At 46.5% G+C, this 25,718-nt stretch overlaps 1 protein-coding gene across 1 annotated transcript in view; it reads right to left on the bottom strand.

Moving 5' to 3' along the window:
* ADAMTSL4 (ADAMTS like 4) overlaps positions 1-25,718 on the bottom strand; it is a 189,411-nt gene that overhangs the window by 19,207 nt on the left and 144,486 nt on the right. Inside the window, exons 7-9 of the mRNA XM_075330945.1 lie at positions 16,487-16,691; positions 14,018-14,190; positions 2,295-2,403 (exon numbers count right to left, since the gene is read on the bottom strand). Coding sequence (XP_075187060.1) covers positions 2,295-2,403; positions 14,018-14,190; positions 16,487-16,691 — 487 coding nt within the window. The remainder of the gene's footprint in view (positions 1-2,294; positions 2,404-14,017; positions 14,191-16,486; positions 16,692-25,718) is intronic.

Here is a 25,718-nt window from a genome sequence, read left to right as displayed (position 1 = left end):
TCCATTATTCTGTATGGAGGGCTATGTGGGGCCCATTATTCTGTATGGAGGACTATGTGGGGTCCATTATTCTGTATGGAGGGCTATGTGGGGTCCATTATTCTGTATGGAGGACAATGAGGGGCCCATTATTCTGTATGGAGGGCTATGTGGGGTCCATTATTCTGTATGGAGGGCTATGTGGGGTCCATTATTCTGTAAGGAGGGCTATGTGGGGTCCATAATTCTTTATGGAGGGCTATGTGGGATCCATTATTCTGTATGGAGGGCTATGTGGGGTCCATTATTCTGTATGGAGGGCTATGTGGGGTCCATTATTCTGTATGGAGGACAATGAGGGGCCCATTATTCTGTATGGAGGGCTATGTGGGGTCCATTATTTTGTATGGAGGGCTATGTGGGGTGCATTATTCTGTATGGAGGGCTATGTGGTGCCCATTATTCTGTATGGAGGGCTATGTGGGGCCCATTATTCTGTATGGGGGGCTATGTGGGGCACATTATTCTGTATGGAGGGCTATGTGGGGTCCATTATTTTGTATGGAGGGCTATGTGGGGTGCATTATTCTGTATGGAGGGCTATGTGGTGCCCATTATTCTGTATGGAGGGCTATGTGGGGCCCATTATTCTGTATGGGGGGCTATGTGAGGCACATTATTCTGTATGGAGGGCTATGTGGAGCCCATTATTCTGTATGGAGGACTATATGGGGCCCATTATTCTGTATGGAGGGCTATGTGGGGCCCATTATTCTGTATGGAGGGCTATGTGGGGCCCATTATTCTGTATGGAGGGCTATGTGGGGTCCATTATTCTGTATGGAGGACTATGTGGGGCCATTATTCTGTATGGAGGGCTATGTGGGGCCCATTATTCTGTATGGAGGGCTATGTGGGGTGCATTATTCTGTATGGAGGGTTATGTGGGGTCATTATTCTGTATGGAGGGCTATGTGGGGTCATTATTCTGTATGGAGGGCTATGTGGGGTTATTATTCTGTATGGAGGGCTATGTGGGGTCATTATTCTGTATGGAGGGCTATGTGGGGTCATTATTCTGTATGGCGGGCTATGTGGGGTCATTATTCTGTATGGAGGGCTATGTGGGGTCATTATTCTGTATGGAGGGCTATGTGGGGCCCATTATTCTGTATGGAGGGCTATGTGGGGTCCATTATTCTGTATGGAGGACTATGTGGGGCCATTATTCTGTATGGAGGGCTATGTGGGGCCCATTATTCTGTAAGGAGGGCTATGTGGAGCCCATTATTCTGTATGGAGGGTTATGTGGGGTCATTATTCTGTATGGAGGGCTATGTGGGGTCATTATTTTGTATGGAGGGCTATGTGGGGTTATTATTCTGTATGGAGGGCTATGTGGGGTCATTATTCTGTATGGAGGGCTATGTGGGGTCATTATTCTGTATGGAGGGCTATGTGGGGTTATTATTCTGTATGGAGGGCTATGTGGGGTCATTATTCTGTATGGAGGGCTATGTGGGGCCCATTATTCTGTAAGGAGGGCTATGTGGAGCCCATTATTCTGTATGGAGGGTTATGTGGGGTCATTATTCTGTATGGAGGGCTATGTGGGGTCATTATTTTGTATGGAGGGCTATGTGGGGTTATTATTCTGTATGGAGGGCTATGTGGGGTCATTATTCTGTATGGAGGGCTATGTGGGGTCATTATTCTGTATGGAGGGCTATGTGGGGTTATTATTCTGTATGGAGAGCTATGTGGGGTCATTATTCTGTATGGAGGGCTATGTGGGGTCATTATTTTGTATGGAGGGCTATGTGGGGTTATTATTCTGTATGGAGGGCTATGTGGGGTCATTATTCTGTATGGAGGGCTATGTGGGGTCATTATTCTGTATGGAGGGCTATGTGGGGTCATTATTCTGTATGGAGGGCTATGTGGGGTCATTATTCTGTATGGAGGGCTATGTGGAGCCCATTATTCTGTATGGAGGGCTATGTGGGGCCATTATTCTGTATGGAGGGCTATGTGGGGTCCATTATTCTGTATGGAGGGCTATGTGGGGCACATTATTCTGTATGGAGGGCTATGTGGGGTCCATTATTCTGTATGGAGGGCTATGTGGGGCACATTATTCTGTATGGAGGGCTATGTGGGTCCTAATATTTTGTACAGAGGGTTTTGTATGGTCTGCAACTAGGCCAGCACACGACTTTGTCTAAGTTTGTAACTTTGGCCCTCTGTGTATTTGAGTCTGACATCTTTGTTTTAGACCCCTATATGGTAGATCTCTAAAAAAAGGGGGTTCTTACCATATTCCGGCGATGGGACATGGGAGACATGACTGGGATTATCGGAGCCAAGGGGTGAAGAGACAAAATACTGGAATGAGACCCCAGGATTATCTTGCTGAAATATCATCTGTAATAGAAGTGGGGGAAAAATTAGGTCCTCGATTACAAGATGGATCTATTTACCTACAGTGCTGAGATATGTGGGACTATCAAGCAAACAGGACTCCAAAGCCTTCAGGCTATTGAGCATGTTAGGAATTGTAGTTTCTTTACCGCTGCAGTAAGAGGTGTTTGGCACTAGGTGGCGCTGCAGCTTCTATACACAATACAGCGGGAGAACGTGTACACCATTAAGATATTCAGTATCAGAGACTACTGTTGCATAGGACTGCATATATGATTACACAGGACTGCATGATGTGACATTCATTGTCTAAATTGCTGTGTAATACGCTATATATCAGCCCCATATGGGGCAGCTTGTTCTGTTAAAGCACTTGTTTTCAGTCCACAATGCTTTACACTGCAGCATTTTACTACTCAAAACTATAGACTGGTCATCCTTATCCTCCTAGTTCATGCCTGGAAAATTGTGGGTTGCACATGAAAAGTACCATACAAAAATGAATATGTTTAGTATACTAGTAGAAATCAAAGACTGGAGCCATCTTGTATACAGCCCCCCGGCTAAATATCCCATTACAAACTAGAATCCCCCCTGTTTAGGTCCCAGACCAGAGGTGATATGGAATTTAGGAAGCCCTAAAATGTCCTCTTTGGCCCTTAAGAAAAGAGAAATACGATTAAAGACCCATGATAGAGACTTTTCAGTGGCACCAGAATGTCACACGGAGGCTTTTACAAACATCGCCAACTGTCATAGCGTAGTCAGGATCTGTCCAGACTACTATTCTGACACGCCGCCTAAAAACCTCTCTGATGTCTGTGATCAGCAAAGGCAGATTTGGGCGCCGACCAAGAGAGTGGTAGTTCATAGGCAGGGTAGCAAGAGTTAATCTCTGCTGGTCTGTTTGTGAGTCTCCTTTTATCACATGTTGTGGGGGAGCCAATCACATCTGCTCCCCTCCTATATATGCTTGCTAAAGCCTTCCTTCTATGTCAGCTATACTTTATCTAAGCTGGTCTTTTGAAGTATTGTTATTTAGACTAACTGGTCTACTTGTACTTGTTGCTGTGTGCAGTTGTGGAGTTAACTCTTGTTGTCTTTTTCTTGCTACCTTCCTGCTCTTGCTTTTCTCATGAGTCTCTCACTGCTTGTTCCTTTGAGTTTGCAGTATGTCAGAGTTTATAGTGTGGGGTCTGTCACTCTCTACTTCCTTTCCATGTGTAGTGTGGGATCTGTCACTCTCTACTTCCTTTCCTTGTGTAGTGTGGGGTCTGTCACTCTCTACTTCCTTTCCATGTGTAGTGTGGGGTCTGTCACTCTCTACCTGTTCTTCATGTGTAGTGTGGGGTCTGTCACTCTCTACCTGTCCTCCATGTGTGGTGTGGGGTCTGTCACTCTCTACCTGTCCTCCATGTGTAGTGTGGGGTCTGTCACTCTCTACCTGTCCTCCATGTGTAGTGTGGGGTCTGTCACTCTCTACCTGTCCTCCATGTGTGTGTGGGGTCTGTCACTATCTACCTGTCCTCCATGTGTAGTGTGGGGTCTGTCACTCTCTACCTGTCCTCCTTGTGTAGTGTGGGGTCTGTCTCTCTCTACCTGTCCTCCATGTGTAGTGTGGGGTCTGTCACTCTCTACCTGTCCTCCATGTGTAGTGTGGGGTCTGTCACTCTCTACCTGTCCTCCATGTGTAGTGTGGGGTCTGTCACTCTCTACCTGTCCTCCATGTGTAGTGTGGGGTCTGTCACTCTCTACCTGTCCTCCATGTGTAGTGTGGAGTCTGTCACTCTCTTCCTGTCCTCCATGTGTAGTGTGGGGTCTGTCACTCTCTACCTGTCCTCCATGTGTAGTGTGGGGTCTGTCACTCTCTACCTGTCCTCCATGTGTAGTGTGGGGGCTGTCACTCTCTGCCTGTCCTCCATGTGTAGTGTGGGGTCTGTCACTCTCTACCTGTCCTCCATGTGTAGTGTGGGGTCTGTCACTCTCTACCTGTCCTCCATGTGTAGTGTGGGGGCTGTCACTCTCTGCCTGTCCTCCATGTGTAGTGTGGGGTCTGTCACTCTCTACCTGTCCTCCATGTGTAGTGTGGGGTCTGTCACTCTCTACCTGTCCTCCATGTGTAGTGTGAGGTCTGTCACTATCTACCTGTCATCCATGTGTAGTGTGGGGTATGTCACTCTCTGCCTGTCCTCCATGTGTAGTGCGGGGTCTGTCACTCTCTACCTGTCCTCCATGTGTACTGTGGGGTCTGTCACTCTCTGCCTGTCCTCCATGTGTAGTGTGGGGTCTGTCACTCTCTACCTGTCCTCCATGTGTAGTGTGGGGTCTGTCACTCTCTACCTGTCCTCCATGTGTAGTGCGGGATCTGTCACTCTCTACCTGTCCTCCATGTGTAGTGTGGGGTCTGTCACTCTCTACCTGTCCTCCATGTGTAGTGTGGAGTCTGTCACTCTCTACCTGTCCTCCATGTGTAGTATGGGGGCTGTCACTCTCTACCTCTCTTCCATGTGTAGTGTGGGGTCTGTCACTCTCTACCTGTCCTCCATGTGTAGTGTGGGGTCTGTCACTCTCTACCTGTCCTCCATGTGTAGTGTGGGGTCTGTCACTCTCTACCTGTCCTCCACGTGTAGTGTGCGGTCTGTCATTCTCTACCTGTCCTCCATGTGTAGTGTGGGGTCTGTCACTCTCTGCCTGTCCTCCATGTGTAGTGCGGGGTCTGTCACTCTCTTCCTGTCCTCCATGTGTAGTGTGGGGTCTGTCACTCTCTGCCTGTCCTACATGTGTAGTGTGGGGTCTGTCACTCTCTACCTGTCCTCCATGTGTAGTGTGGGGTCTGTCACTCTCTACCTGTCCTCCATGTGTAGTGCGGGGTCTGTCACTCTCTACCTGTCCTCCATGTGTAGTGCGGGGTCTGTCACTCTCTACCTGTCCTCCATGTGTAGTGCGGGGTCTGTCACTCTCTACCTGTCCTCCATGTGTAGTGCGGGGTCTATCACTCTCTACCTGTCCTCCATGTGTAGTGTGGGGTCTGTCATTCTCTGCCTATCCTCCATGTGTAGTGTGAGGTCTGTCACTCTCTACCTGTCCTCCATGTGTAGTGCAGGGTCTGTCAGTCTCTGCCTCTCCTCCTTGTGTAGTGTGGGATCTGTCACTCTCTACCTGTCCTCCATGTGTTGTCCGGGGTCTGTGTGACACCCTGGACACCCCAGGGGTCACAGGTCGTTACACTCACCACATACACCCCACCCCAGTAAGGTACCAACAGTCAACCAAAAGACCTGATTGCCTTCTTCAGAGTCAGACAGGCACAACAGATGGGCGGAGTCAGGCAGAAAGACACGCCCTCCGAGGAGTCTGCCGGCCTGAGGAAGGAAAACACAAGTAGTTGAGAAAAGTAAGTTCAAGTTTGGAGTTTGGAGAGAGAGGAGCTCAGTTCTGTGTGGGGCCTGGGTTGAAGCCTAGGACCCCAGATCAGTCAGGCAGGCAGACGGTAGTGGCCGCCTGCAAGAGACCGGGAATACGACCAGCGGAACCGTAAGGGACCGGGACAGGGTACGGGCCCGCCGGAACTGAACTGGGGAGCTAACTGGATACCGGAGCACCAGGCAGGGTACTCAGGCCCCGACTAGGCTATAAGCCACCACCATAGTCAAATCAACTGATTGCGGTCTGGACCTCAGGGGTTCATTCCCACCTAAGTCCCGATTGAAGGCAACAGCCCAACCCGTCCGGATAGTAGCCACCGCCAGAGGCCAGAGATCCAAGGGCCAGCGTCTACGGGCAAACGGGCTTCTACGACACATACATGTCGGGGAGCCGGCTACCAGTGCCCAGGCATGGTAGCCAAGATCACATACAGGTGCAGGAGAAAGGCGGACATTACCAACCGATCTGGAGAAACTGCAGCTGGCTGCAGGCCCCGTTCGTTACCCTGTTACCAGTGACTCTGGTTTAATCGTGAGTACACCAGTGCCATCAGGCACCGCACCGCGCTGCACCGCAACACTGCCCCTGAACCCCGGCCTTCACTACCGGGCCCCGGGACCAACATCCCCTACCCACGGAGGGGTGAACACCTAGCTGCTCCCCTACACCGCTCCCGGGATTCCCTGTACCTTTACTGCAGCGGTGGTGTCCACCATCACAACCCATGGGTGGCGTCATGAACTTTCCCAAAACAACCACCCCACAACCCCTGTGTGCACCCCCGCTACACCCTTCCAGAGCGACGTGACCCCCGGGTCCGGGGGCGCTCGAGCCACCGATACACACGAGTCCGGACCCGACCGGCTCGGCGGTCGCAGCCGAGGCCGCGAGGCGGTACATCTGTCACTCTCTACCTGTCCTCCATGTGTAGTGTGGGGTCTGTTAGTCTCTACCTGTCTTCCACGTGTAGTGTGGGGTCTGTCACTCTCTACCTGTCCTCCATGTGTAGTGTGGGGTCTGTCACTCTCTACCTGTCCTCCACGTGTAGTGTGGGGTCTGTCACTCTCTACCTGTCCTCCATGTGTAGTGTGGGGTCTGTCACTCTCTACCTGTCCTCTATGTGTAGTGTGGGGTCTGTCACTCTCTACCTGTCCTCCATGTGTAGTGTGGGGTCTGTCACTCTCTACCTATCCTCCATGTGTAGTGTGGAGTCTGTCACTCTCTACTTGTCCTCCATGTGTAGTGTGGGGTCTGTCACTCTCTACCTGGCCTCGATGTGTAGTGTGGGGTCTGTCACTCTCTACCTGTCCTCCATGTGTAGTGTGGGGTCTGTCACTCTCTACCTGTCCTCTATGTGTAGTGTGGGGTCTGTCACTCTCTACCTGTCCTGCATGTGTTGTCCAAGGTCTGTCACTCTCTACCTGCCCTCCATGTGTAGTGTGGGGTCTGTCACTCTCTGCCTGTCCTCCATGTGTAGTGTGGGGTCTGTCACTCTCTACCTGTCCTCCATGTGTAGTGTGGGGTCTGTCACTCTCTACCTGTCCTCCATGTGTAGTGTGGGGTCTGTCACTCTCTACCTGTCCTCCATGTGTAGTGTGGGGTCTGTCACTCTCTACCTGTCCTCCATGTGTAGAGTGGGGTCTGTCACTCTCTACCTGTCCTCCATGTGTAGTGTGGGGTCTGTCACTCTCTGCCTGTCCTCCATGTGTAGTGTGGGGTCTGTCACTCTCTACCTGTCCTCCATGTGTAGTGTGGGGGTCTGTCACTCTCTACCTGTCCTCCATGTGTAGTGCGGGGTCTGTCACTCTCTCCCTGTCCTCCATGTGTAGTGTGGGGTCTGTCACTCTCTACCTGTCCTCCATGTGTAGTGTGGGGTCTGTCACTCTCTACCTGTCCTCCATGTGTAGTGTGGGGTCTGTCACTCTCTACCTGTCCTCCATGTGTAGTGTGGGGTCTGTCACTCTCTACCTGTCCCCTACCAGTTACTCCACTTCCTCAACGCTCTCTTTTCCCTAACCAAAAACAGCAGAAGAGGGTTCAGAGAGCATTGCTGCAGGAGCTGACTACACACAGGGTTTGCTTGTAGTCTGTCGCCATGGAGACACAAGTCTGCATAGGAGCTTCATTCACAAAACAGCACGATTGTTTTAATGAAGACAATTCGTGAAGTTGCTTTATTTTTTAACGTTAAATTTACTGGATCAATCCAAATTAAAATTGAAGATGCCCTTTAAGAAACCAGAAAATCTTTGCAGAGACTGTTCCTCTGAATCCTGAGCATTTGGCTTTCTAAAATATTAGGTCATCAGTCAACAAAAGGATGTGACTCATTATATTGCCTTATACAAGCAATGGGGCCTGATTGTGTCCCAACTAGGGCACAGGTCAGCAAAGAAAAGCAAAGGCCTCGGCCTGCGGTGTCCAGATAATTACAATCCCAGCACAGCCATGATCTCACCGTCCAGCATCCACCATATCATATCTCCTGCTGAAAATCCGTCCTCAGATTCCATTCTTGCTGATTGCTTTTGTTATATGTTGGAGATTTTTTAGTGTTTGGATAAACCTTCCATGGCCTCATTACTGGCCCCATTACTGGACCGCAAGGATATGACAATTTTTTATCAATGTCCTGACCCTGTGGCCAAAAATGATCAGTCCCCCTTGCCATTAAATGAAAATGGGTTTTAAAAATAATTTTGTACCATTTGGGGGCAGCCAGCCCACAAGAATAGGTGCATTTTAATGTTTTTTTCATAAATCAATAGTACATGTGAAAATAAGAAATGTAATATATTTTGTCAGAGAAATTTGCTTTCTTCACTCGGTAAAACTCTGTATTCAGTGAAAACCAATTTTGTCATTATTATTATTGCCATTTCTAATAATTAGTGCTTATAAGGTTCTATGGAGGGGGAGGAGCTAGAAGTAAACACAGAGATTCTGCTGCAAGTTCTCCTAAAAGTACAGTTACATTTAAAATGTAAGTGTAGCTGTCATTTCAGGAGAACTTGTAGCCCAATGTTTGTGTCGGCTTCTAGCTCCTCCCTCCTCCATAGACGTTTACGAGCACCAACTGTAATCTTCTATCTCAGTAATGGGAAAATCTGTATTGTTATTGGGAAATTATTTTGATTATTACTTTGTATTAGTAGTGGATTTTGTGGATAATATTTTATTTCCCCTCCTTTTGTTTCTGTACTCTAAGTGTAGATTTTGCTATGATCTGTTGATCGTTTGGAATATTACAAAATCAGGATCTTACAGGTCCTGTTCGTTCAAGATGATTTGGTCTCTTAAAAAGCATTTTTGATAATTTTGGACTATCTAATAATCAAGAGTAATAGATAATCATAGGAATAAATAATTAAAGGGGACATGTGGATTGCCATAAATATGTAATTTTTTTTTACCTTGTGTAAATAGAATATTAGGTAATTTTGCTAATGTCTATTTAAAAGGGATAGGTCAATTGCCATTAAAATGTTTTTTTTCTTACCTAGAGTACAAGCAACTGTTCTCCTGAATCTGACGTTGTTTTTCTTTTGTTCCTACGCCTCTCCATTCCTTAGATATTGCCTCCTGTTCATTTCATAAAAGGCTTGTTATCCAAGGGGCGTGGTCTTCATGGAAACACCCACAGAGAAGAGTTAAAGACCCCACCCACTAAAAATATTAGATTTATAGGCAGAGAATGTGAGTCATTATTTCACGATTAGAGAAGCGCAGGAACAAAAGAAAGGCACTGCCAGATTCAGGAGAAAAGTGGCTTTTACACTAGGTAAGAAAAAAAACATGTTAATGACAAGTGACCTATCCCCTTTAAATAGGAATTAGCACGATTATCTAATATTTTGAATCTCTGACTGATCTGAAATTAGGGTGTATATATATATATACTGTATATACAGTATATACAGTATATATATATATATATATATATATATATATATATATATATATTTCATAAATTAACGCAGGCAAAGCAATTCCAAATTAATGGCAAGTGACAGGTACTCTTTATAGGGGTTTAATTATTAATTATTCACCAATTAAAAAGTATCCTATGAATAATATGGAACATGCTTTCTGTTATCTTTGGGAACATATACAATATATAGTCAGTGTATATATTTACTATTTTGGGGACGGTTCCTCAATGATTGCTTAATCCCATGTGAATTATATACCATTCAATTAAAATCTCTATATAACGCACCACTGTAGAAATAAATGGACTGTGTTTTCTTTCCTCTTTAAACAGGAAATTTAAGAAAATTGTGTTCCATATTTTGTGGCTTCCAAATAAAACCGAGCTTGGAAGTCAGGGCTCCAGGAAACATTTCCGTTCTTTCTACAAGATTTCTTTTAAAATATGGAAAGATAAATATAAAATTTATAACAGGAGGCATCTGTGCCAGTAATAAATTAAATTCTTTCTTTTCTTTTTTATTTTAACCCCAACATCTATGGCTTACCAAATATTCTAAATTATCAGATCGTCATGGAAAACTATAGAAAACTCACCTGTTTTCCAGATTATCAATCTTTCTGGTTTATTTGGAAATTAAAATAAAATATCACTGTATTAAATTGATTGTGTCTAGTTCTTATCTTCTGGAGCGCACCGCTCCTCTGCCTCCCGCTTCCCACTTGCCGGGGGAGCGGTGCACTCCTGAAGATTGACATATCTGACTGGCGGCATGGCTGAGATGTCATCCCAACTTGTGCCTTCTCCGATGCTATAAGCAGAGATAACTTTGCCTGTTTAGCACGAGGGAAGCGCATGGGGACTTATCCAAAACAGCACCCTAGAGAAATGGCCACCTCGGAGAGTAACTTTGGCAGTACATTACAGAAGTTCTTGGGATACTTCCACAGACAGAGAGGGAGAAGGTGGCGGGAATCTCAACGATGAAGATATCTATTCAGATTGGCGACATTATAAACCAAAACTTTCCATGTTGTGGTTCCAAGGTCAGCACAAGGACAGAATTTCAACAAATGCACATCAAAGCCCACCCAGTAATAAAGAATTTGGTCCCAACCAAAGACCTGGACTCATCTATATGGCCTTGTCTCCGGCTTTCTCTGTTCTTTTTGCCATGACCACCTATGGGGTCCTTAAGTTCTTCAAAATCTGAAACCTTTTCATACATTTTTGTTCTTTCGGGAGTCTGTCAGCATTTCTTTTGATTTTTACCCACCCCAGGAAGCCCTTCTCTTTCATCGTACATGAGGAAACCTCAATCTTGGCATAGGGTCCAGAACTAGTGCAATCACATCAGTTGTAAATCATCTAACATAGAAGGTTTTGATTAGACCTCATTTGGCACACGAGTCCTGAAGATATATTCCGAGTGAGCCAGGTAGTAGTTGTAAAAAGATCAAATTGCTTAACAGCCTGGGAATTTTGGGCAATTTAGACATGAATATGAGTTTCTTACCACAATGATTGAAAGAAAAGATAATAATGAATTCTGTAAGAAACCCAGGAATCCTGAGTCACACACTGTTACTTTTAGTAACTCTATCCCATGTCTCCAAAGAAGACCGTTGCCAATAACGAGGCCATGCTACCAAAAACTTGTGCCTCTAAGCCTAATGAACATAGCAGTTGAGCGTCCCATCACAGACTCCACTGCATGTAAGGTTTTCTAGACAATTGGTTGGCCAACCTATATTGAAAGATTTGGCTGCTATTCTTCAAAATTATTACATGGCCCACACCAATCATTTTTGGTTGACATGATCATCAATATACCCAGAGTTAACCATCACTCATTTAAAAAATCTGTTTATCTATGGAGATGTTTTAGCAAGACACTCAGAAATCTTAAATGTCCCTAATGGCATGATCTATCGGTTGACCAAAATAGAAAACCCATTTGCAAAAACAGAATGTGGGTCCAAGCATATTAAAAGTTCACTTGTTACGGCTGTCTCTCTACATATTGATGAGAAAACTGTACCTCACAACCATCATCTATCACAGAAATAATAAGGCACAATTGCCCTTAGTAGGGCAAGACATGTACCTAGCACATACTCCTATATAACACCAAAAAACAGAAGAACCATGGAGTAATAAATAGTGCAAAAATAGTGACAATTTTTATTCAAATATATGGGGGTGAACAAAACACAAGGAAAAGGATGAATACAAATGGCCATATAAATACAATAAAATACATAGAATGGGGGGAGTATAAGAATAGAAAATAGCAACAGGGGCAGCGGCAGCAGCATATATAGAAATGATCACAGAATATCAGTGCATATACCTGAATAGCTGTTGTTATAAACAAAACACCACCATGACGGCATGCAATAATCATAAAGTGCTGAGTGCTTAAGGGGATTCAGTGCAAAAAATAGCAGCATGCAAAATTTATAAAGTGCCAAATGCAAACATACAATGGTCATGCTGCTAAAAAGCACGATGCATATACAGAATCCACTGTGTTTCCTGCCATCAGCATAGTGCCCTGTTAAACAATGCACAGAAAGCTGCTTGCAAAAGATGCTGGTAACAAAGCAAAGCCAATTCCCCAGGTAGGGAGACCCCCCAAAAAGGAAAACCCCCTATAACCTCCAACGTACGTTTCGCCAGGTAAATACTGCCACTGTGGGCACTGCTTCCTCCCTGATGAAGCAGTGCCCACAGTGGCAGTATTTACCTGGCGAAACGTACGTTGGAGGTTATAGGGGGTTTTCCTTTTTGGGGGGTCTCCCTACCTGGGGAATTGGCTTTGCTTTGTTACCAGCATCTTTTGCAAGCAGCTTTCTGTGCATTGTTTAACAGGGCACTATGCTGATGGCAGGAAACACAGTGGATTCTGTATATGCATCGTGCTTTTTAGCAGCATGACCATTGTATGTTTGCATTTGGCACTTTATAAATTTTGCATGCTGCTATTTTTTGCACTGAATCCCCTTAAGCACTCAGCACTTTATGATTATTGCATGCCGTCATGGTGGTGTTTTGTTTATAACAACAGCTATTCAGGTATATGCACTGATATTCTGTGATCATTTCTATATATGCTGCTGCCGCTGCCCCTGTTGCTATTTTCTATTCTTATACTCCCCCCATTCTATGTATTTTATTGTATTTATATGGCCATTTGTATTCATCCTTTTCCTTGTGTTTTGTTCACCCCCATATATTTGAATAAAAATTGTCACTATTTTTGCACTATTTATTACTCCATGGTTCTTCTGTTTTTTGCTCTCTACATATTGAGACTATTGACAGGATCAGGACTAGAGTCTCTCATTATCACCTGAAACTCTACATATTAAACATGTTTTCTTTCTTTGGGTGTGGCAAGGGTTAATGTGTAGATTTCCTTGCCAGCAGCTTCTGTCTCCTGCTCAGATGTTTCTGGTTTGGGACCACTCCCAGTCCCTTTATATACCCTCTGCTTCCAGCAGATGGAGCTGGTTATTCTCTTTGCCATTTGGATTCTGGGCCTGGAGGTGGAAGGAGCTGCTGGAGTCCTTGCTGTTTGTAGTGGTGTAGGCTGCAGTACTGGTGCCCGAATGCAGCTTAGTTATTGGAGTCTGTCTGTTGTTTTCTCCCCTGCCTTTCTTACCTTCCTTTCGTGTGTTGTTTAAGTGCAGCGGTAAGATTAGTGATCCTTACCTTCCTCACTCACTAGCCAGGGCTTATGGCAGGGTCTCTCAAGGCTTTAGGTTCCTGCTCAGCGACAGGTGAGGAACCTGTATAGGTCCTGGCTAGGAGTCCAGGGTACCGCAGCAGGTAAATGGAGGAGGTATCCATCTTCCCTCTCACTAGCATCAACTGTTGTTAATGTGTCCTCGGAGTACCCTTTGTTTGTCTTGGTAAAACCCCTGTCTATTGTATGTTTTACCCCATGCTGGATTTTCCCCCAAGTCCGTGCCGCGATATGTTTTACGCTCATGGTTTCTCTTGGCTCTCCAAAAAAATTCCACTTGTGAACCATTTTCTCTGGTGCATTGAAGTTATCTAAAATAGGGTGGGAGGGGGAAATTGATCCATTTTTTGGCATAAGCTTCACATGTGGTTTGTAACTCCCCATGTTACCCAACAGTCTTTCAAACTCTGAGCCTACTCTGTAGCAGAAAATTACACTAGTAATGAAGGACATACGGTTTGAAAGAAATATGACATGTCAAGAATATATTTTGATGCGTTCATACTCACATAGACGTCAAGAGCTTCAGAGGTTGGTCCTGGGGCACTGAACGATTCTCCTTCTTGTTCCTCACGTCCTGGTTGGGTATAGGTAAACACAGTGCTTCCGGCTTCGTATTTTCCAGGAGGGTCTACTGCCCAGTTGCCATTAATAATGGATTTTCCAGATCGATTTCTTAAAGCTATAACAGATTTAGAAGATAGTCACATGTCAAGAAGACCCTTGAGTTTTGTCATTTTTCGAATTCTATTGATTATTCAAAAACTTCATCTAACCATAGTTTGCAAGCTGGAATGATATGAAATGTGCATTTCCTCCTCGTAATTACCAATGGCCAATATTAAGCTTTTACATCCTTCCCCTTCCTAATCCCTTCCATTCTACAAAATCCATTCCACTTCCTTGCGCCTCTTAAAATCCATGTTTTAATTACTTGGCCTTCTTTTATGTAATCTACCAAGTTTTCCATGTGTCTGAATTTCCACCCCAGTTCCCAAATAGAGCCAAGTTTCCACTCTACTAAATCCTTCATTCATCTTCCAAGTGCCTCAATCTGTTATGATCTGCTTTATACTGACCATGTTAAGCCATGAACTATTCCTCCAGAAAACCAGACCCCTAAGATATGCAGTACTGTGTACAATCGAGTGGTTTTTGGAAACCAGACCTAACGCTATTATTGGAAAAGTTCAGAAACATGGCAGTATCCTTAACTAGGAAGTGAAAGGATACCCTCTTTCTTCCTCCACTGTAACGCTCGCGGCCGATATAGGGGCAGCAAACGGGATTAGTGGACCCACTGGACCACAGGGGGGACCCGGGCTTACCCCTTAGTGGGAGGGGCTTAACTAAGCACCCACTGCAAGGCATATGTAACGCCCCTGAACCCATCAGGGTGCTACAAGGTTCTGCATCCCCACCAGGATGCGGGGCCTACCCCTTTAGGAACCCAGCACCCCAGTGCCGGTAACACCAAAAACCCAGGTAATCGAGGTTTTCCCCAACAAATCCCCCATACAATGGTACCCAGTTAGGGTGGGACCATGGATGGCCGCCTCGAGGTGGAGCCACTCCAGTCCACTAGTTGACCTGGTGGAAGGGGCAGACTGTGGAGAGTAGTCAGTCTAAGTCTGAGCTGCAGTGACAGTGGAGAGGAGAGTTGAGTAGTCACTGTAGAAGTGTAAAGGTGTGACTTCCTGACTTGGGTTTATGGTGACCTGGTACCCAGGAGAAGTGGTTGCCGGTGGAGTACAGTGGAGTACTTCCGGAACTACGCACCAACGGGGTACAGGACCCTAGGACAGGAAAGAGCTTCAAGCCGACCTGTTAACACCTGCACAGCAAAGGGGACCATCAAGGGCCTTGCTAACCCTAAAGAATCCGAAAACTCAGTAGCAAAGGGAGAACTGGGGACAGGACCAGAGACTCCATCCCCACAGGGTTCACGCTACTGTTAGGCGGACAGAAGTGGACAAACTACAGAACGGGGACCTCCAGTGTTCCATACCACGGGGACCCACTTACCAGAGACAGGTGCAGGGGAAGAAGGTACCAGAGAACCAGACTGGCACTGGGATGACAGGGACCTGGAGGTGAAGCCAGCTGGCCTCGGGCAACCAGTTAACATCTCAGCAGTGAGTAAACCAGTTGCACTGAATACCTGTTTGGACTCCTTCTTCCGATGCCCACCGCATCATACACCCGCTGGGGTAATACCCTACTTGCAGAGGGACTACCATACTAGCTGCTAATATCATCAACCCCAGTAGGGACACTTTGCAGCGGCGGCTCCCTACATATAGCCGCAACACCGCAAGTGGTGTCACAAATAGACTTTACTCACCAATCCCCTGTAAATATCCTAATTAAAAAAAGGGCAGGGGATACAACTGTGTAACGGCCACCACCGTGACATTCCCCAGACGTACACTGCCCGGAACCGAGTACCCCATATCCCTGGGTGCGACACGTACACCAGGTACCACTCCCAGGGCAGTGACCGGGACTGTGACAGCTGATCCCCAGGACAGGTGATGGACCCAGGTATAAACAGGTACAGGCGGGGTGACTGAGGAAGACAGGCAAGTGGGTACAGAAAGATATGACGGGCATGGCAGGGACAGACGGGTATAGAAAGGCAAGTACAGGGTGACATACACAAGGATAATGGGACCTGACAACTAGCTAGACAGAAAGGACACTAACTCAAGTTGTTGCACAGGCACCTCCCCTAATGGGGGGGTACCTTAAATACACACTTTCTAGGAAATAGCATGCCGGCCCTTTAAGAGGAGGGCTGGTATGCACTTGCACATCTTAAGTACACTCCCTGGAACCCTGTGCGGCATGTACAGGGCTCAGGAGGGGAGGAAGGCAGGAGAGCACGTTGAAGGCTGTGCGACAGCAGGGGAGAACAGGACCCAACTGGGGCGGTGAGTAAGTTGGCGTCCCTGCAGGGACTCCGGCGCTACACTTACCTAGGTAGTTTGGGCTCCAGGTAAGTTCTCGGACACTGATCTGAGTAGCTCCTTTTGGAATTTCTAGAATTTTGTGGTAGCCAATAGGAATATTAGTGTCCTTGAATGTCCCCGTGATGAACTTGCATGTGGAGCCATCTCCACCACATACTCCGCACGTGTCCAAAGTGCTGTTTGATCCTAATATGCCATCACATCCCGGGCTCTGCAATTAAGAAAAATAGTAATGTTATTTCCAAAGGCACCATGTAATACCTAAATTCTCCTGTGGAGGCACTGCAGGAAAACAAAACAATTGTTGCGAGGTCCCTCTATCAATTACGGATGATCACTGGGGGTCCCATCAGGAAGGACACCCTATGAGTAACTTATTTTCTTAAAATTGGAAGGTGCGGAGTGGAAAATTCTTTTCCGAATTTGATCATGTTCATCATTCTGAATCCTGAGTGCGATCGTGATTTATCAGAACAATGAGCCATTTTCTGGTCTTATATTCTGCAGAAAACTGTATAAGGGGAGCTCGATTCTATGTTACAGCTGTCAATTTTTGTTAACGGGTGTATATTTGGAAATTTCTAAAAATATATTCTTGGAGCTCTGTGGTAGGTGAGGACACAGATGTAACACATGGTTCACAGCCAGGAAGTAGAGATAAGTCCACGGGTTATTCTGACCTAAATCCTAAAATGTACTGAATATTAGATCTGAGATCAGGCGTCCACATGTTCATAGAAGTTGTTCCAGAAAAAAATTCCCTTCCGGAGTGATATAAATAAGATATAGAGAAATATCTCTAAGGATGAACACTCCTTAGGTGATGGTCTCCATGTGTTGGCTGAGCTTCATCAAGAGAGGTATACAAAAAGAGATGTCATTGCTATAAATAAGTAATTATTTTTACCCAGTGTAAATGCCGCTGTTCTCCTGAATCCGGCGATGTTTTTCTTTTCCTCCTGCGCCTCTCCGTTCCTGAGATATGATGCTCCTTTACCTGTATGTAAATTTTTCCTCCATAGCCAATTAGGCGTGGCCCTCAAGTTGAGCACTACGCCCTCTTGGTGAAAAGACTAGATTCAGTTACAGGGAAGAAGTGGGTATATCTCAGGAATGGAGAGGCGCAGAAACAAAAGAAAAACATCGCTGGATTCAGGAGAACAGCGACATTTACACCAGCCACAAAAATTAGATATTTATTATAAATGACAGATCCCCTTTAAAGAGACATTTCTTACTAAACTGATATCATCTGTAGGATATTACACTGTCATAGCTCAGATTTTGTTGTTTCACCTGGCCTTATACCTAAATACTCTCGCCATGGCTGGCTTCTTGGCTCCCACTTGGCATTCAGTACCCACAGCATATGACCCCTCAGTTCCATTCTTATATATTGGAGGGAAGGGTCTGGTGTTTGTTAATGATGCGAGTGTTTAACTGACCATCTATATTTTTTTGTTCGCCTCTTCAGCCATGTGAGATATACCAAAATTCAGGATAATGGAGTAGTTGGGTTGCCTCACGCAGAGTGCAGCTGTATTTTAGGTCTAAGTGCTCAACGGATAGCACAGTGATCCAATAATAGCCAGTTTGCTTGTGCCAAATAACGTTTCACAAGGATTGATGATCTATGTGAAAAAATTCACAGCATGCCCAATTTATGCATGTCAATAATGGGCAACGGTCATGGAGTATACAGGGATAACAGTGAACCGGGCTCCTAGACTGTTCTTAATCCCAGAAATACCTCTGATGGTGAAGATGCCCTGCTCCTGGCAAGCCCTGAACTTATACCCCCACTCCAACGAAGGACAGGGACAGGAGTGGTTGAATCCACAGATATAGACAAACAGCAGAACCAAAACTCTATCACACAGCTAGCATGGACGGAGATATAAGACAATATGTGATAAGGAGGAAATAAAGAGCAGGGAGGAAATAACCAGATGACGATAGGATTTCCACAGCACATCAAGCAGCACACAATAAATCAACAGCAACTGAGAACACAACAGTACATAGCCTGGTTTAGCAAAAGCTATAGTCGGCATGGGAAGACATGCTCTACCATCTTAAAAAGACAGGGAGTAACTGTGATAGGTCTTCCACAACATGTTATCCAAGAGATAGCCAGCAGTTTGGAGCCAAACACTGTGTGACAGCAGGTTCTGCATTGACCGCTATCGACATGCCCGCATGAGTTTTAGGATGGCGGTATGAGCCCGTCCTAAGGTAGGCAATTTCATTTTACATATGAGGTTCTTGTGAAAGCCGCCTCCAATTTATCTTTTGTCTATATCTACGAGTACCTCAAATGAGGATATCATTAACGTGTGCAATTGTTCACATAACAGTCCATATTGGGACCACACACGTCTTTCATTAGCACATGCTGGACTCCATCTCATATTTTCATGAAATTTGTCTTGATTTTTTATTTGGGGTTTGGAGCAGTTCATTGGAATGGATCAGTGCCCTGGATGTATGCTGAGAACTGGTTTTCCATGCCAGACCAACTCTCTGGAATTGCTATAGAAAAGGACCTCGTTAGAAGAGATGCAGGCGTTCTGACTCTTGGCATGAACTGGAGACTATTCTACATATCGTAGAAGAAATGAAGAGTGAGAGAAAGGAGATCTGGTGATCAACAATGGGTACTTTGTGCACAAGTAAAGTTAAAACACCAAAAAATCGAAAGGTAAAGTCAAGGAAGAAATATAATGTTATATATACAGTCTTCATAACTGGAGCTTGGTGGATCTCCGAAGGTCCCACAACCCTATACGAGAAAACCAGTTTAATGAGAAGTGAGATAGTTGGGGGTCCCTGTAACAGATTTTTCACTGGGACCCAGGATCTTTATGTTAGACCTTTCAGACCCCCCAAACAATCTTCAGGATCTATTCCATCTACCATATCTCGAATTTGGGCGGCTTGGTCATAAGGGTTTTATAGCTGATCGAGGAGCAAATTCTTTGGATATTTTTCACAATTTCTCCGAGGTCAAGCGGGAGTTTACTGGGATATAAAACTGTTTTTAATGATCATAAATTAATTTCTGGATTACATTATGAAATATGTTTTTAATTATGGGCAGCACGTGCTAGATAATGTACAAAATAAGCTGGTTTTAATAAAAGCTGAAGGATGCGTAGACCTGAGCGCTCTGCTGTCTAGTAAGTTTCCAAGAGATCTGGACGTGGTATGGGGTTAACAGACGCTCAGTGTTTGGCCGCTGTGAAACATCCCATTGTCTCTCCACACAGTCGTGTACTTTTGCTGGAACTGGACCAGTGGTTCTGGCCCTACATCACAAGGTCCTGAGGCTTTATGCTCTCACATGTGGTCTCGATAGCTGCCGGAGACTATCTCTGAATGTTTGGAGTACGACTCTGTCTCCCATGGATCTGTCTGCGACCATATTACCTACAACCTTTTCCCTCCATGAACCTTTTGCTAAACAATTAATCACACTTCGGGTTTCTAACGAGTCTGCTGTCCAAGGGCAATCAGCTGGAGGCCGTAAACTCATCTGTTATCTTCTACCATTCCTTTCCATCCAAGAACTAATCATACATCTCAGTTGGGTACTACATACATTGCATCATCTGTATATTTATACAGTCAGAGCAGTAGGTTTATCTCCAGGTTAAGGTTGAGGAAGACTTTGGGCCTTTAAGGTGGGGATAACAATTTTTCATAGATTATTGAATTATATATGACAATTCAACCCAAAAAGAGAATTTTGTCTTTCACACCTTCCTCCCCAACATGTTAGGTTATAGGTTGAACTCTATTAACTTGTGTCTACCTTCATCCTAAAAAACTATAAAACCTTATGACTGGAAAACAGCCTACCCTTACTATGCAAAATCTAGCTAGTGTTGAAGAATTTAGGTAGGTGGTACATGTCAAACCAACATCCACTTGAAAAGTATCAAACTATTGTGTTGAACGTTCACTCTTTATTGAATAAGCTTTATGTAGCCATGTCCTCGAGTCCAATTCACCAGTAGTCTTTCTATGGACCATTTTTGGTTGGTACTAGAGATGAGCGAATCGATTCATAGGACCATGGTCCATCAACCGGGTCAGTATTCCATGGCCGATAGATGAGAGCCCTGCAAAATGCTTACTACATGAAGGCACCCCAGATCCTCTTTTGATTAGCTGGACTTGAATGACATCATCGTTGTGGCCTGACGCACATATGATGTCACACGAGGCCAGCTAATAAAGAGAAGAACAGGGATGCAAAAAAATACATTGCTTTCGCAGAGCTCGCATCCATTGGTCAAGGAATAATGAACTGGCCACTGGATCAGGGTCTGACTTTATTTCCTCATCTCTAGTAGGTACCAGCCATTGGATGCCAGGAACACACCTAAAGTAGAGCTGAGTGACACAAAAAAATTGCTCTACTGTCACGATGTTACTAAGATAGCGAGGGACAGGGGCTCCTATACTGTCCCTCACACCTGTGACTCTAGGCTATCACTGTCCTCAGGGTTACCGACATATGGTGTAGATGCCTGAGTCTTGTGACTGGCTATGCTTCTGACCAGAACTAATCTGTCCCCCCCCCCTCTTTCTTTCCCCAGGGACGGAAGGGGTGGGAGCGTGATGGCAACACAGATTTAGACAGACAGGAATAACAGAAACTCAGGCACACTGCAAGATTCATTCACAGGAACACCACAAATGCTCACAACAATATTGCACAACAACCACCAGTAAGTCTGGATCAAACCACCTCTCCAGACCAGTATAGACAAGCTATAGTTGGCACTTATGGAAGTGTCCAGCCAGCATATATAGGAGGGGAGTGCATGTGTACATGTGACCTAGGCCGAAATCATACTTGTGTGTGACTCACTTGAGAATCGAGTTTCATCAACCGGCATGGCCTTCCGCTCTCTGGACAGGAGCATGAAGCTGCATGTATTTCTATGCCGGTGCACGCTCCTGTCCGGAGAGCGGAAGGCCGTGCTGGGTAATGTGGCTTGATTATCACGCAAGTCACACGCAAGTGTCGCGGGCGGGGAGGAGGGTGTCAGCACACTACGCTCACCCCTTCTGCTCGGGTCCGGCGGCTGCTGCTCAGTGGTGGCTCGAGCCGTGGGCCGTATCCCGGGGGTTTCTCGAGCGGCACTCCTCGCCCGTGAGTGAAAGGGGTTTGTTGGGTGTGGGGATTGTTTATTGTCCGTGACGCCACCCACGGTTGTGGTGATTTCACCACCGCTGCTCAATATGGGGGAACCCGGGGATGGTGATGCGGAGCAGCCAGGTGTTGTGTTGCCCCTCCGTGGGTAGGGGTTGGTGATCCCGGGGCCCGATGATGGGTTGGGAGGTGCAGGGCCTGGTGGGCGCAGGGACGCGGGGGCAGCGCTGTGCCTTGCGGCACTGTGGTACTCACTCAGCCTGAGACGTTGACACAGTTTTACGGTAAACCACACGGCTGGAGAGACGGTTCCCACGGACGGCTGCACTTGCTCTCCCAGTAGGTGACGGTGATGTCCCTTTTCCTTGCACCTTTGTTCTATGTTGGTAGCGATGGGTTCCCACCGGTAACCCGCTCCCCGGCTTCAAGCTGGACCGGAGGAGCTCTACTCTTTGCCCGCAGGCGCTGGCCCTGAGAAACTGGTGCCTTGGCGGTGGCGGTGTCTCTCCTACACTGGTTGGGCTGTTGCCTTCAATCGGGACTTGGTTGTTGGGGGATCTACGTCCCCTTCACTGACGGATTTGGCAAATTCTGGCGACTCCAAGCCTTGCCGGGGTCCGAGAGGCCCCTGCCCTGGTGCTGACTGTCCTTCGGAACACTGCTCCAGACCGCCGGGCCACTACCCGTCCGCGGTCCTTCCAGGAACTTCCAAACGGTCCCCCTCCAGACAGTCACCGCCGTTGCTGACCTTGCTGACCTGTCCTGCACACAGCTGGACTACTTCAGGCTTTCTCTCTGTCAACACTCTGGCTTTCCTCCTTTACCACTTTACTTCCTTCTACTTTCACTTCCTTAACTCCTCTTAGTTGTTTACTCAAGCTCCCCCTGAGCTGAACTGCACTCAAGCCCTGCCTGGGCTAAACTTCACTCCTTCCACTTCCTCCTCCAAACTCTATCTGCCTGGTTCTTCCCGCCTCCAGAGCTGTGAACTCCTCCGTGGGCGGAGCCAACCGCCTGGCCCACCCCCTGGTGTGAATCATCAGCCTCTGGAGGAAGGCAACAAGGATTTTTGGTTAGCTTTGGTGTTCCTAACTGGGATGTAGGGTGTGGTGGTGTGTGACCTGTGTCCCCTGGCTTGCCCAGGGCGACACACAAGTGTAACTCCGGCCTAAAGGAGACTGACAAGCAGACCAGCAGAGATTAACTCTTGCTAGCTAGCCTTTGTACTACAAGTCTGTGGATCAACGCTCACGTATCCCTGGGCAGATCACAGACATGAGAGAAGTTAGCTGGCAGAGTGAAAGACTCTGGAGTTTCCACAGATCTTGATGCCGCCATGACAGTCGACAATGCTTGCCAAAACTCCCTTGTCACATCTTTCCTAGTCAATACAAACTTCCTTGGCCGACTCTCGAATGCCGGCATTTTGGCTACCTTTTCCAACTACTAAACCTCTTAACCACGGCACTGTGAATCTTTTTGCTTGTCTCTAACCAGAAGAGCTGCCAAGTTGGAGGTCCTCTGACCAAGATGTCTAACCATCTTGATTTGGACTTTGTCGGAGTCACTCCAGTCCTTACGCTCACATGTTTTTCATGCTTCTAACACATTAACGTCTTGAACTGGTCATTTCTTGCCTAATTTATTCCACTACTTGACAGATGCTATTGTAATGGACTAACCACTCTCCGTGGTTATATTGTTATGGCATACCGGTGTATATGTAGCGCCCCTGAGCAACTCAGGGCACTACAGGGAACTGCATCTCCCAGGGATGCAGGACCTACCCCCTCAGTCCTGTACCACCAGTGCCAGCAACATCAACACACACCTATATTCCCAGTCCCCACATCACACCAGGGGGCACTGCTAGTCAGATAGGGGGAGGGCCACCCAGTTGGCAGAGCCTCACCAGGAACTAGGCAGCCTGGTGGGTGGGAAGAAGAGGAGTCTTCAGAAATGTAGTAAAGGGAGCAGACGTGCCTCAAGCTGGGTCTGTGTAACGGTGAGCCAGGGGCACGGGAGTCAAGTTGCCAGCAGAGGGCAAAGAGTACCTCTGGGCCAGAGTCAAGACCCCAGGGACGGAAAGAGGGAGCACCACTGGAACCTGGGCATGCACGGTGCACAGGGACCTATGTCAGGCGTTATTTTCATACGGCCTGGCAATTACCTGCACTGTGAGGGCTCTCCAGGGGCCTCACTGACCCACAGATCCAGGAGCATTAGCAGTAAACTAGGATCGGGGTTCGGACACTTACCTCCCACAGGGTCCGCACTACCAACTGAATGGAAAGACCCCTGTATCACAGCTGGGGGACCCCCAAAGTTCCAGACTTCGGGGTCTCAACTACACAGAGAGTGCTGGGGATAGAGCACCCATGTCACAAACTGGAACTGGCAGTACTGGACCGGAACCAGCACCCAAGGATCTGAGTGAGTAGAGACTGCTCAAGACAACCTGGTGTGGTTTCCATTATTACCCTGTCACATCTCCCGGGAACGGCCTTACCTGCGGAGGGTCTAACACCATTGCTACCACCACCAGCTCTGGGAGTACCCACATTCAGCAGCGGCAGTTCTCCATCATTAACCGCAACCCGCAGGCGGCGTCACGAACATTAACTCTTATCTCCCCTGTAAATACTCCCCTTTTACAAAAGAAGCCCCAGGGCACGAGACCGGGCAATGGCCACTAGAGTGACATTCCCATTTGCATCCGCCCGGGACCAAGTACCCCCTTACCTGGGCGCGACATATATAGTTGGTGAGGTTATAATAAAGTATAATATCCTTTTCATGTTGCGTAAATGAGGCTAGATGGAGGTATAGTGATTATGTCAGACTATACGGAAGCACTGATGTAGCACGGCCGAGTTGTTAATCCAGTCCATGGAAGAACTCATCTGTGGTTTCCATTCAGCTTCTCGACCGTCACACTTGACTTTCTAGAACACGGTAATTCCTTCTTTTATCTGGTAAATGCGTTAATTATTTGTCTTGTGGTTGTTTTGAAACTCAATCAAGATTACATATTACTGTACATCCTCTACCTCCTCCCTGTCCCTCAGCCTCTGTGGCTGAACGCGAGAGTTTCAGGCCTAAGGGGACACTTTATATAAGCTCTGAAATGTATGCAAAGTGTGCGCAAGTCAAGCCCGCAGCCCTCATTACTCTCCGGAGAGGCAGCTACGTTCCTGTTGTGGTTACAGCTGTGTGGTTACGAGGCATAGGCTTCCAACATAGGAATCAGTGTAGTCATTTAACACCCCCCACCCCCTTCCTTTCTCCTCACCCCCATTTTCCTTTAGAGGGCTGTAAACTGAACCCTCCGATTCACGTAAAAACACAAAATGTATTACTAATGACGCCAATTTTTCAATTTAAAAGGTCCTTCATAGCAAGTCCGGGATGGGTAAGTTAAAGACTTTTTCTGGGAGGCCCCCCTTAAAATGCTATAAGGAAAGAACACACAAGGAACTTGTTCAAGAGAAGATCGCAGCATGTTGGGGACGTCGTGCCAAGACGACGCCTAGACGCAATGTGTTAACAATATGTTCTGACAATGTAAACACTCCAGCAGAAAAATCATGTAGCCCAGGGACAGCTGGCTGATGGAGGAACCTTAAATCTGTTGGCATGTGGGTAAAAATATGGGCTTTTTGCTAACATCTAATGCCTTTGGGTCATGTGTGTGTACCAGACCCAAACAAAAGGGTAAATTCAATCTTCCAAAAATGTTGCAGATTAGCTTCCTCCTAAGATGGAAAAAACTAGTCACCTATTGGAGGGCAATGTGTGACTATTAACGAGCCTACACGACTAGGGATATTAGCCATCCACAAACATGTCTTTGGGGTTTCTTGCCCCTCATCAGTGCAAAGCAGGCTACTTTGCTAAAGATGAGAGAGTTCTCTTTCTGAAAAGATGAGAGGTGCTAAAACTATAAAGCCCCCCCTTATACTGTGACGAGGGACTATGAGACACCTGGGCCCCTAAGCTGACCCTCAGATTAGGGGGCCCTGTGCTATCCCTACACTATTCTCAGAGATACCCCTAATGGTGGGGATGTCTGAG

The sequence above is a fragment of the Anomaloglossus baeobatrachus genome, chromosome 12 (assembly GCF_048569485.1).
Source record: "Anomaloglossus baeobatrachus isolate aAnoBae1 chromosome 12, aAnoBae1.hap1, whole genome shotgun sequence".
NCBI lineage: Eukaryota > Metazoa > Chordata > Amphibia > Anura > Aromobatidae > Anomaloglossus > Anomaloglossus baeobatrachus.
Note: the sequence above shows the minus strand (reverse complement) of the source record. Positions and strands in the feature narration are given on the sequence as shown.